This window comes from Oryctolagus cuniculus, chromosome 3 (genome assembly GCF_964237555.1).
Source record: "Oryctolagus cuniculus chromosome 3, mOryCun1.1, whole genome shotgun sequence".
Classification (NCBI taxonomy): Eukaryota; Metazoa; Chordata; class Mammalia; order Lagomorpha; family Leporidae; genus Oryctolagus; species Oryctolagus cuniculus.
In genome coordinates this window covers 180755273-180769306 of record NC_091434.1, presented here as the reverse complement: position 1 = coordinate 180769306, position 14034 = coordinate 180755273, and the positions used below count along the sequence as shown (strand labels likewise).

General features: G+C 43.9%; 2 protein-coding genes across 2 annotated transcripts in view; one reads left to right on the top strand and one right to left on the bottom strand.

Annotated features, from left to right (window-relative positions):
* The window catches only part of KEL (Kell metallo-endopeptidase (Kell blood group)), a 304774-nt gene that overhangs the window by 137806 nt on the left and 152934 nt on the right, over nt 1-14034 (bottom strand). The window lies entirely within an intron of this gene.
* On the top strand, nt 10953-11870 carry OR6V1 (olfactory receptor family 6 subfamily V member 1). Its single transcript, XM_008258117.3, is given in 5 exon segments — nt 10953-11175; nt 11178-11366; nt 11369-11401; nt 11404-11436; nt 11439-11870. Coding segments are annotated over 5 exon segments (780 nt in total). The 3' UTR covers nt 11741-11870.

Genomic DNA, 14034 nt, shown 5'->3' with positions numbered 1-14034 from the left:
CTTGTAACTTTGGTATTTAATAAAAGAAGCTATACATAAAAAAAAAGATTCCTGGAAATGAATGAAGATGACAATACAACATATCAAAACTTATGGATACAGCAAAACAGTGTTAAGAGGAAAGTTTATGGCAACTAGTGCCTAAATCAAGAAATTGGAAAGCCATCAAATAATAGAGCTATCAGTATACCTCAAGGACTTACAAAAATAACAACATACCAAACACAAAAGTAGTAGGAGGAAAGAAATAATTAAAATTAGAGAAGAAATAAACAAAACTGAAACAAACCAAAAAAAAATAAAAAAGATCAATGAAATGAAGAGCTGTTTTTTTTAAACAAACAAAACTGATACAGGGTTGGCCCAGCTTGTATAAAAAAAAAAAAGAGGGAGATGACCCAAATCTATAGAATCAGAAATGAAAAAGGAGATGAACAACTGATACCACAGAAGTAAAAAGAATCATCTGGACTTAGTACAAACAGCTATATGCCAACAAATTGGAAAAGCCAGAAGAGATGGATAGGTTTCTGGACACATACAATCTACCAAAATTTAATCAGGAAGACATAGAAAACTTAAACAGACTAATAACCAAGACAGAAATGAATTAGTAATAAAGATCCTCCCAACAAAGAAAAGCCCAAGACTGGATGGCTTCACTGCTGAAATCTACTGTACTTTAAAGAACTAATTCCAATTCTTTTCAAGCTATTCAAAACAACTGAAAGGGAATGAAAGCTCCCAAACGCCTTATATGTGGCCAGCACCACCTTAATTCCAAAATCAGAAAAAGATACAACAGAGAAAGGAAGCTAAAGAGCAAAATCACTGATAAACATAGATACAAAAATCCTCAAAAAATACTAGGTAATGGAATCCAGCAACACATCAGAAAATCATTCATCCAGACCAAGTGAGATTTATCCCTGGTATTCAGGGATGGTTCGATATACACAAATCAATAAATGTAACACATGATATTAACAAACTGAAGAATAAAAACATATGATTATCTCAATAGATGCAGAGAAAGCATTTAATAAAATATATCTTTCCATGATAAAACTCTTAAGCAAACTGGGTATATATGGAACATTCTTCAACACAAACTAGAAAAAATATGACAATCCCACTGCCAGCACATATTTAATGGGGAAAAGAAGGAAACTTTTTTACTAAGATTCAGAACCAGAAAAGGGTACCCACTTTCACCACTGCAGTTCAGTATAGTCCTGGAAGCTTTAACTAGAGCCATTAGGCAATAAAGAGTAATCAATGAGATACAAATTGGAAAGGGGGAAGTAAAATTATCTCTCTTTGCAGATGATATGATTTTATTTTTTTACTTTTATTTAATGAATATAAATTTCCAAAGTACAGCTTATAGATTACAATGGCTTTCCCCCCCATAACTTCCCTCCCACCCACAACCCTCCTCTCTCCCACTCCCTCTCCCCTTCCATTCACAAGATAATATGATTTTATATATAGGGGAACCAAAAGACTCCACTAAAAGACTACTGAAACTCATTAGAGAATTTGGCAGAGTCACAGGTATAAAATTAACACACAAAAATCAATCCCATTCACAATAGCTACAAAAAAATTTAAATACCTTAGAATGAATTTAACCGAGGACAAGAGATTTCTATGATGAAAATTATAATACATTAAAGACAGATATAGAAGAAGAAACAAAAAGTGGAAAAATTTCCATATTCATGGGTTGGAAGAATTAATATCATCAAAATGTCCATACTAGTGAAAGCAATTTACAGATTCAGTGCTATCCCAATCAAAATACCAAGGACATTATTCTCAGATCTAGAAAAAACGATGCTAAAAATCATATGGAAACAAGAGAGATCCTGAATAGCTAAAGCAATCTTAAACAACAAAAACAAAGCCAGAGGCATCACAATACCAGATTTCAAGACATAATGGAGGGCAATTATACTCAAAACAGCCTGGTACTGGCACAGAAACAGACATGCAGACCAATGGAACAGAACAGAAACCCCAGACATCAATCTACACATCAATAACCAACTGATCTCTGACAATCAAGCTAAACCCCTGGAGAAAGGATAGTCTCCTTCAACAAATGGTGCTGGAAAAATCGGATCTCTGTATCAGAATATGAAACATGACTCCTACCCTACATCCTATATAAAAATCGGCTCAAAATGGATGAGGGATCTCAATCTACAATCTGATACCATAAAATTATTAGAAAACATTTGGGAAACTCTGAAAGACATTGGCATAGTTAAAAACTTCTTGGAAAAGACTTCAGAAGCACAGGCCATCAAGGCAAAATAGACGAATGGGATTACAACAAGCTAAGAAGCTTTTGCACTGCAAAAGAAGCACTCAACAAAGTGAAGGGGCAACCAACAGAATTGTAGAAAATATCTGAAAGCTATGCAACTGACAGAGGATTAATATCCAGGATCTATAAAGACCTCAAGAAACTTAACAACAACAAAACCAAACAATCCAGTTAATAAATGGGTAAAGGAATTGAACAGGTATTTTTCAAAAAAGGAAATTCAATGATCATAGACACATGAAAAAAATTCTCAGGATTACCAACCATCAGAGAAATGACAGTTTAAAAAATGAGGTTTGACATCACCCCAGTTCATACAAAAATCAACGAACAATAAATGCTGGTGATGATGTGGTGAGAAAGGTACCTATTGTAAACTGATGCAGCCATTGTGCAAGACAGTATGGAGATATCACAGAAATTTGAAAACAGATCTACCAAATGACCCAGTAATACTGCTGCTGGGAATTTACCCAAAAGAAAATGAAGTCAGCATATGAAAGAATCATCTGTACCCCTCTGTTTATTGGAGTTAAATTCAAAATAGCTAAGTTATGTAAACTACCCAGAAGTGCATCAACAGATGAATGATAAAAAAAAAAAATGTGGTATATATACACTATGGAATACTACTCAGCCATAAAAATGAAATCCTGTCTTTTGCAACAAAATGGATACAACTAGAAACCATTATACTCAGTGAAGTATAAGTCAGTCCCAAAAAGACAAATACCATATGTCTTCTCTGATGTGTAGTAACTGGTAGAGTATAAAAAATTGTAATATTTTTGAGCAAAATTGACATTTTGAGATTCGACAATTGTTTACACATCTTTTCTCTATGGTTGAGGAACAGTGTTGTAATTTTTTTCTTGTAACTATTTACTTAGTGTAGGCTTAAACTTATGGGTATAAAATAAACCAAAAGTAGATCACTGTAAAAAAATGAAAAGAACATATTAGAAAGGAAAAAGGAGGGATGGTGGGAGTGTGGGCAGGAGGGAGGGTAGAATGAAAAGTATCTCTATGCTCCTAAGTCTGTATGTATTATATACATGAAATTTGTTTGCCTTAAAAAAAATTGTAATTTAAAAAATAAAATAAAAAAGAAGGGGCCGGTGCTGTGGTGAACCAGGTTAACGCCCTGGCCTGAAGGCCAGCATCCTATATGGGTGCCAGTTCGGGCCAGTCCCAGCTGCTACACTTCTGATCCAGCTCTCTGCTATGGCCTGGAAAAGCAGTAAAGGATGACCCAGGTCCTTGGGCCCCTGCACCCGCCTGGGAGACCCAGAGGAAGCTTCTGACTCCTGGCTTTGGATCAGCGCAACTCGAGCCATTGTGGCCAACTGGGGAGTGAACCATCAGATGGAAGACCTCTCTCTCTCTCTCTCTCTCTCTCTCTCTCTCTCTCTTTCTGCCTTTCCTCTCTCTGTGTAACTCTTTCAAATAAATAATCTTTAAAAAATAAAAATAAAAAATAAAAGGAGATATAAATACAAAGTAGACAGAGAAGCAAGTGTCAGCAAGAAGATAAAAACAAGGGTCAAAGTGGGAGGAAGACGGCAGGTGACAGGGACAATGGGATGGAAGAATATGCAGAGTCTTTACAGAAGGACTGAAGGGATGGGCTGAGGGCTGGATCCTCATCCACCTAATAACTTCCAGCTCTTCCTCGTCAGCTCCAGACAGTGCCTCACACACCAGTGCCCCAGTATTAGGAAGATGTCTCCCTCTGGGTTAGTGCAGTTGGTAAGAATGAACCTTGAGAATCAACTGTCTCTCTGTGCACAAAATAGGTGTCCTTCCACCAAACTGATATAGCGCCTGACTGGAGTCCATGGCTGAGATAGAGTTACAGGCAGGTTGTCAGCCTCCATGCATCCCCTTCAGTCACTCAGCACCTGTGTGCAGTACAGAGTCACACAACTGTACTCAGTGGTTTGGACTCAATCCCTATCCCCATCCACACACCACATCAACCCTCAGGAAAATTCCATTTCCTCTCTTCTTTCAGCCTACAGCCTACAGTTATCATCATGTGAGAGAATGTCTTCCCATAATCAGTCTGAACCTTCAGCAGGCTTATATTCTCCAGTATAAACAGGCAGCCACTCTATTCCCTAATTTGTTAGCAAGTCAGGGCTGAGGGGGTGAACTCCCATTCTCATTCTACCAGCAGTGAAAATCTAGAGATGTGCTGGCAGACAGTTGGCGATTAGGGGCAGACAAACAAGACGGTATCAGGAGACAGAGCAGTAATATGGAGGTTCAGGACCCAGAAGACATCCTGAAGACAAAGTTTCCCTGCTGCAAGTAAAAAGATAACGTAGAGGAACCTAGAGTCAGTCATTCAGTCCTTACTCATCTCCTTCCTTCATCAATAACAAAAAGACAACAAGTGGAGTAGTCACTTAATCTGATCACAGATACTTCTGCTCCTACCACCAAACACATTCATCTTCTCTCTCCAACCTTTACCCACCATATTGCCCTTGTGCCTCTTCAACTTGGTTGTATGGGAAAACATGAATAAAAACACAGATGCTTTGCAGTAACAACAGAAACAAGATTCAGTGCCGCACATCCGAGAAGAGTGCACCAGAGAATTATCTGTATCTACGGCCAGGCACAGTATAATGAGATTGAGTCTGAGAGTGTAATCAAAAATGTCAAGGGACCCCAGCAAATGATAGGGCGGAAACAGAGCAAAGATACCACTCTCTTCTTTCTCTCCTAGAAACGCACATTTAGAGCAGATTATGGTGTAATCTCATACCCTCTGGGAACACGCACATCTCCTTCCTCGAGATTCTGCCTCACTTTAAGCATTTTATTCCTGTAGATTTTCAAAAACACAATAATTGCATTACAAAATAGCTACAACAGGAAGTATCTTAGACTATCAGTAACTGACAAGTGTGTGTGTGTGTGTGTGTGTGTGTGTCTTTCTCACTTCTAAGGAAATGGCTTTATACTATTTGACCATGAAAATAAAAGACTTTTAACTTACACTTTTGTTAATAATTTCTAGATTATTTTAGCATCCATGATGAGGATTGCACCTAAAACTGATTTAAGTCAGAGCTAGTTGACAACAAAAATCGACAACCATGGTCCACAACACCCCAAAGGAATTCTTTGACTTTGTTATCCCAGAGCATGAAGGTGAAGAAGTTCAGGAAAGGGACCCTTGGGGCTGGTACTGTGACAGAGTGGGTTAAGCCTCTGCCAACAGCAGAAGCATCCCATAAGAGTGACGGCTTCAGTTCCAGCCACGCTGCTTCTGAGCCAGCTCCCTGCTAATGCACCTGAGCAGGCAGTGAAGATGGCCCAAGTCCTCAGGCCTCTGCCATCCATATGAGGGACTTGGATGGAGCTCCAGGCTCCTAGCTTTGGCCTGCCCTAGTGCCATTTGGGGCATGAGCGGATGGATGAAAGATCTCTCTCGCTCACTCTCTTGCTCTGGCTCTGTCACTTTCTCTCCCTTTCAAATAAACATTCTTTAAAAGGAGGCTTCCATGAAAATCAACAAGGAAACCTTCTTGTACCCAGCTGCCTGTGTCAGCCTGAGTTTCACACATCAGGACAAGCAGCTACTGCATCTGATCATAATGCAGGTGAAGTTGATTAGAGGCGGAGGGGCAGTGGAGATTACGTTGTCTTTATAGAGTCGATAATTGTGATTAAATAAGCAATAATACTGAAAGCATCCATTAAGAAAAGGACGAACTGAGTTGGGGGTTGTGGTATAGCAGGTTAAACTGCCACTTGGGATGCACCCATTCCATATCAGAGAGCCTGGGACTGAGTACCACCTCAGATTCTGATCAAGCTTCCGGCTAATGGACACCCTGGGAGGCAGCAGGTACTGGCTCAAGTACTTGGATTCCTGTCACCCACATGGGAGACCTGGATGGAATTCCAGGCTCCTGGCTTTGGTCTGACCCTGACTGTTGTGGGCATTTGGGGAGTGAACCAGTGAATGGAAGATCTTTCTCTGTCTCTCATTCTCTTTCTCTTTCGTTACCATGCCTTTCAAATAAAGAAAATCATTAGAAAGAAATAAGAAACAGAGGAAAAGCCAGAGAGAAAAAGAGAATTGACGTTGCTCCACAGATCCCTAATCTCAAAGGGAATGGGGACAGATTCAGGATTATGCTCCCAGATTATGGAAGGAGCCTCATGCTATGGTCATTTAACAGAGTCAATATTATACATTCTTGATGAACAGAGTTATTAATGAATCTGGCATGAATCTGACTAGCAAGTTGGTTCACCAGACACCACAGTCATTTTGAGAGGCTGAATAATGGCCACTCAAAAGTGCCAGTACCCTAACTGCTGGAATATGCAAACATGTTGCTTATGTAGCAAAAGAGCTTTGCAGATGTGATTGAATTAAGGCACTTCTGGTGTGGCGGTTATATTGGATTATCCAGGTGTGTGGAACCCAACTGTACGGATTCACAGAAGTGGAGAAACTTTACCAGAAAGCTTCCTCTAAATTCAGGTAAAGGAGTGTGTGATGGCAGAGGCATGGTCAGAGAGGTTCAACGTTGCTTTCCTTGAAGATGGAGAAAGGGAGCCATGGGCCAAGGAATGTAGGCTACCCCTAGAAGCCAGAATAAGCAAGGAGGCTCCAGAAAGAAAGACCACCCTGAAAACACACACTGAGGCCCGTGTCAGCCTTCTGACCTGCAGTGTATCAGATGGTAATGCTGCATTGCTGAAGCCACCTGTTGTGTGGTAATTTGCTACAGAAGCAATAGAAAACGCAGACAGTCATAAAGGACCACAAACCTGAAGCCTGTAGTCCTGTGTTTCCATCCTCAAGACACCCTGCCGCCGGTTCAGTTTTTCCCAGCCTCCCCATCTGCCTGCCTGGCCCCGTTTGCCATGCTCTCCTTTCCGCATCACCCGCCATTTCTATCCTTAATGACCTAACTTCTTTGCTATCAGAAGTGCAGATCTGAAAGCTCAGTTCTAGGATCAGGTCCTGCACAAAGGTTACTTGGCCAACTTCTTAAATTCAGGGCTCATTCATGCTATCATCACTGTTTGATATCTACAATCACTTCCGTTTGTAGATGAGGGTGGGATTACGCTGGTGTCATCTGGGAAGGTTGAAGGTCTCGGAGAGGAAGGGCTGTGACTCAGCACTTCCTGGGAGGCCTGACCCTTGGAATGGGCCTTGCAGTATCCCATTCGTCTTTATTCCCAGGTATGTGTCTTTTCACAGCAATTGGAGGCAAGCCCTTTAGTGTGGCCGGGTCCTGAAAGGTGTATCAGGGACTCTGCCTCCAAGAGGTAGAGATTTCTCTTAAGCTTACTGTTTAGACACTTTGGATAACCCAGACAACAAGGTGTTGTGGTTTAGGGCCTCTCTTGTCTGCTCCCCAGATCCTGAAACCCTAGATCTACAAGGGCCACAAAAATCTCCAGATGAAAACAAGGTATCCAGCCCTAGCCACGTGTCCATTCTGCCGGCATTCTATCCTAGCTGGGAAACTGCTTTCTTGATTTTCATGATCTCATATTCCTACCCTTCCAGGAGGAAGGAAATGGCCAGGCGGAGGCCCTGATGCCAGGCCAGTGAGTGACGTGGTTGTATACAGTTCTCCACCCCTTGTTTCATTCAGATATTTTCTGAAATGTTAACTCCTCAGGAGAGAAAACCTCTCATTAGCCTAAAGAGCAACACCAGGGGCCAGCACTGTGGTGTAGCCATAAAGCCACTGCCTGCAGTGTTGGCATCGTAGATGGGTGCCGGTTTGGGTACCAGCTGCTCCACTTCCGATCAAGCTCTCTGCTATGGCCTGGGAAAGCAGTGAGGACGGCCCAAGTGGGAGACCCAGAGGAAGCTCCTGGCTCTTGGCTTTGAATTGGCACAGCTCTGGCCATTGCAGCCAATTGGAGAGTGAACCAGCAGATAGAAGACCCCCCCAACCTCCTCTCTGTAACTCTGACTTTAAAATAAATAATTTTTTTACAGGCAGAGTGGACAGTGAGAGAGAGAGACAGAGAGAGAGAGGTCTTCCTTTTGCCGTTGGTTCACCCTCCAATGGCTGCTGTGGCCGGCGCGCTGCGGCCAGCGCACCGCGCCTATCCAAAGGCAGGAGCCAGGAGCCAGGTGCTTCTCCTGGTCTCCCATGGGGTGCAGGGCCCAAGCACTTGGGCCATCCTCCACTGCACTCCTGGGCCACAGCAGAGAGCTGGCCTGGAAGAGGGGCAACCGGGACAGAATCCGGTGCCCCGACTGGGACTAGAACCCGGTGTGCCAGCGCCGCTAGGCGGAGGATTAGCCTATTGAGCTGCGGCACTGGCCAAATAATTTTTTTAAAAAAAGAAATAACAGTACTCTAAGTTTCACATTATTAAAAAAAAAAAGGCAACACCAGCATATCCATAGTCCCCAGAGGACTCCTTGCCTTTCTGTCATTCCCATGGAGGATGCTCTATGGGGTCTAAGTTTCATATCCGGTACAAGCTCAGCTCTAATCATCACCATGAAACCAAAGGCTTGGAGACATGGAGCAGAGAGAACCAAGGACACTGATCCTCAGGAGAGAAGAGGCAAAGCAGTGCCTTCTCCCTCTGGTGTCCTGAAGGATTCTGCTTAAATCTCCCAGCTCCACACCACTATTGCTGCCCCAGCCCTTACAGTGAGACAGAATATGCCTTGAATTAGGAGATCAGCACGAGGACTGAAAATGTTTAAACTGTAGAGTCAGCCGGCTGGCAGTGCACAAAACTGCCACCCCAGCCAGCTGCAAAGCAATAACCAAAGGCAACGAACTGCATGCTTCCCACCTTGTGTCACAGGCAGGGATCTCGGGGTGTGAACATCTAAACAGCAGCAGCTCCCCAGGAAGGCACTGCATAGAGCCTGAGGTGAGTGGCTTCAGTGTGTGTGTCTCGGGTATTCGTGGAGCCCAGGACTTATGTGTGTACTGGGCTTGCAGTCTGGCAGCACTGAACATGGATTTTAGAGCTGGGGCCAGAGAAAAGGCCAAGACAAATATGCAGTTTTACATTCAAATTCCTGACCATCGGTGTAGTAATACGTATGTTTTTTCTGCATTTGAAAAGTTTTCAACGATCCCTTTGGTGAACTGAAACTAAAAGGAGTTGCATGAAGCTGTAAAGATACACACACACACACACACACAGGCATTAAGGAAGTATAAATAAAGAACACTGGAGACTTACTGGCAGCAAGGACAGTAAGCGTCATGATAAATGGCAAGAATTACTTGTTGAGCACTAAGTCCCACATGTGTCCTAAATAGCCTGCCCATACCATCTTCACAGTACACTTAGGGGTTGAGTACTACCATTAACTTTATCTTGTGCCCAAGTAAACTGAGGCTCCCAGAAATTAAGTCACAGAAGGCAGCAGGGTGTTTTGGAGGTGGGGAGGGTCCTCAGAGACAGCCCAGAAAGATTTGCAGAGGCCTTCTAAGAGGCATCTTGGTGTAGCCTCTCTGGTCATGGCACAGACCAGAGCCCAGTACCAATGCACACGTGATAAACACTAATTCTCTTTTCATCTTGCCCATTCCCCCATCATTCCCTGTTTCCAACTGTCATGTTTTTGGTCTTCTTTAGTTCCGTTTATTTTTAGTTGTTGTTTCTTTCTTGTTTTCCTCCTAATTTTTGAGATTTGATACTGTGTTGCCTTTCATAACCACTTCCTCTCCGTTTTTCTCTCCCTTTATCAATAGCTTGCACCATCTCACATCTCTCCCTCAATCTGTCTGTCTATGACTTACATGTTCCCATTTTGTTCTCTGTTTATCACCAACTACGTACTTGCCTCTCTCTCCCTGTCCCATCTCTGTCCCTGTTTGATGGTCAACGGTTCTCTGTCTTTTCCTCTCCTGCTCTGTCTCTTGTTTCCTGTACCTGCAGGGACCCAGCCCTGGATCGTGGCAAATCTGAGCTACCCTTCTGAACTTGTCCTCTTGGGCTTCTCCTCCCTCGGTGAACTGTAGGTCCTTCTGTGTGGGCCCTATCTCCTTTCCTTCATGGGAAACTGTCGCTCCCCCTCTTTGTGGAGGAACGACACTAAACCCTGCCTAGGCTTCATATCCAAGTCACGGCACCATTATGTCGCTCCCAGTCTTCGTGGAGGAACGACACAGGACCCTGCGCTGTTCTTTCGTCTGCTCGGCCCTCCCCGGGTTTGCTGCTGGTTCTTCCCGGGTTTGCTGCTGGTTCTTCCCGGGTTGGCTACTGACCCTTCCACCTCCGTGGAAGGGTGGTTCCCCCTGCCACATTCCCCACTTCCGCGGGGGAGCGGCACACCGCCAGCCGGCTCTCTCGGGGGCTGCACAGGTGTTCCTCATAGATGTTCCTGGTGCATGTTGTCTCTCTCCTCCTTTATAGTCCTCTTCCACCAATCCCAACTCTGCTACCCACACGCCGAGTACGCTGCTCTCCTCCAATCAGGAGTAGGTCCTGCTGTTTATTGGTTGAACTGGAGGCAGCTGTGTAGAAGCTGTTTCTCCCTTCTCAGCGCCATATTGTGGGAGAGCAGATGCATAGAATAAGTCTTAATTCCAGTAACTTAGTCTAGTCCGAGTTGCTCCCCACAGGAAACACCATCATCATAGTCATGGTCATAGCTGACACCCACCTACACAAGCCCATATACTTCTTCCTGGGCAATTTTTCCTTGCTGGACGTCATAGTGACCATCATAGTGGTACCCTGGATGCTCTCAGACATGCTGGTCTCCAACAAAGCCACCTCCTTCACTGGCTGCAAGGTCGAGTTCCACTTCTACTTTTCCTTGAGTTCCACCTCCTTCTTCACCCTTGACCGCTTAGTGGCCATCTGCACTCACTTTGTTACAGCACTTTGATGAACTGGGCTGTGTGAGCTCAGCTGACGCGGGCTGCCTGGCCAACCCCTTTCCTAGCCATGGTCCTCACTGTTCTCTCGCGAGGATTTCTCAACTATTGCCATGGCCACATCATTAACCACTTCTGTGACAACACACCTCTGCTGCAGTTGTCCTGCTCAGACACTGCCTGCTGGAATTCTGGGACTTTCTGATGACCCTGGCTCCTTCCTGGTGCCCCTCATCTGTTGGGGCTACACATGACCGCTGTGCTGAGAATCCCCTCAGGCAGCAGCCCCCAGAAGGCTTTCTCCACATGTGCGTCTTAATTCACTCTGGTCTACATCAGCTACAGTGGCACTATCTCCCCATATGGCAGGCCTGGCAAGGCACACTCTGTGGATGTCAACAGGGTGGACACCTAGGTGATGGCCATCCTCGCCCCCTTCCTCAGTCCCTTCATCCTTACCTTCCACAATGAGGCGGTCAAGGTCGTGCTCCAGGGGTGGATGCAGAGACTGAAACGCCTTCACAAAGCACCAGGACCTGACCAGGCTTAGGCAGTTCTAGGAGGAGACAGTGTCCGGTGTGAGGGAGGACCACTGTTGAATGTATTGAGGATTTTTTCTCTGTGCCTCTGAGTGCTAATTGCAGTGAACCCTCAGTGCTATCCTGTCTGGCCCAAAACTGTGAAAGGCCACCATGGAAGTGCTCCCCATACCTCCTGGAAGCTGCAAGAACTCTGAAGGGAGCTCAGAACCTGAGGATCCAGCTGCAAGGATTCCCAGATATGGAAGAACATGGGCTCTGCACAGCACCACCATGCACGTATGTGTGTGTGCAGATGTGTGTGTCTTCAGGGTCTACTTCTCCACACGCACCCACTGCTCGGTGTGTGCACCATACATGTTTGGGACTACAGGGGACCAAGAGGAGGAACAGATATTACCAAAACAAAACAGTGGTTTTTAACATCTGTGGAGTTCGTGATGTTTCATGTGGTTACTCTCTCATTTCACCAGTACTGAGTGTACTTTATGCATTGGGCACTGTAACAAATGCAGGATAAAAAAGTAAAGAGGGCAGAGATGGTCCTTATCCTGCCATGTGACAGGAAGGAATAATAAAGAATATTCACCCACAGCAGGGAAAGGGCAACGGTGGATTCCCAGGAGTTTTATGAGCTCAGTTAGAACAGCATGGAGATTAGATGGGGGCCAAGGGTCACTTCAGAGGCCGCTGGGTAACACAATGGATGCAAGGCAGGCAGCCTGAGAATGCAATTCATCAGCTACTTCTAGGGGGGGAAATGGAAAAATGGACTTAAAATGAGGTAAGAACAAGTCATGCAGAGATTATGTGGGTACTAGGGAATAAACAATGACAGGGGTTTTTAAAAAGATAACTTGTCTCCTGCGTGATTAAACATTCGTTCGCCTGCAGGCTGGTCAGTGATAAACATAGTGAGCTCCTTTGTCCAATCACAATAGAAAATAGATTTTAACACACACACACACACACACACACACACACACACACACGTCTGTATGAGTGTATAAAATCCCTGAAAACCCATTCTGTCCCATATTTCCTTTGGAACAAAACATCACTTTCACTGCCCTTCCCTCCCCCCACAGTCTGAAATTTTAACAATCTTCCAGTGACTCTGACCTCAGAATAATGGTGTTCTCTTTCTTTTATCTAGTATTTTCCAAAACAGTCCCAATTTATTCTGCCACATCATTCTGTAAATATACTCTAACTTATCAAACTACATTGCCCAATTTGCTGTATATAAACTACAAGAAAGACTGTATTTCTAGCCCCACTTATTTGAAAGCAAAAAAAATACCACCACTAATTTATTGCAAGTGTCAAGCTTTTATAAAATCGACCATGAGGAAGTAAACAGGATAAGTAATTGTGGCTCACTTGGTGGATGTGTGGCTCATTTTACAGCCCATTGCTTCTCATGATGGACATTCCAGGTCACCTCAGGCCAGGCCCTTCCTTTCACATGGTGTACTCCTCTCCCAGGCTTTCTGAGAGCCCACTGCATTCTTGCCAAGACGGCCCTCATTCAAGTCAGAAGCTAGCTCTTGCTTCCCAGTTGCAGTTTCTAGTCCAGGATTTTGCTAGTCCTTTAATTACTTGGAAGAGAAATGACTCTGTTGTTTTCTTGTTGCAACAACTGAGTTTTTTCTTTAATTATTCTTTGCTTGCCATCTCAAAAACAGAATTTGAAGAGTACATGAAGGGATGTTTGATACATTAATTCTGCTGAGGCGGGCATTTGTCGCAGCAGTTGAGACACTGCTGGAGACACCCATTCCATACTGCAGCCCCTGGACTCAAGTCCCAGCTCTCCTTCTGGCTCAACTAATTAGGTCTCTGCCACCCACTGGGAGACTTGGATTGAGTTTCAAGCTCCTGGCATCAGCCTACCCCATCCCCAGATGTTGGAGGATTTGGGAAATGAGTCAGTCAGTGGGAGATCTCTTCTCTCTGTGTATGCTTCTTTCTTTATCTCTCTCTGTTTTTCAAATAAATAAATACAAATAAATAAAATTTTAGAAAGAATAATTCTATTCATAATACCTTCACACTTTCACATATACTTTACATCTGCCTTTACTCTCATAGTAATTCAATTATATGAATTCAATTCATCACCTATCAGGAGCAAAAAAACTCCTCTCAGCACTAGCCTTTAAAGGGAGAGAAAGGAACTGTATGGCTAATTCCAACACATTTGGATAAGGGGTTTTCCTGACTGTGAGAGTGTTACGAGAGCTTAGAAAGAAGATGCTGATTAATGGACTGTAGCCAAGTGGTATTTCTGACATATTTTAAT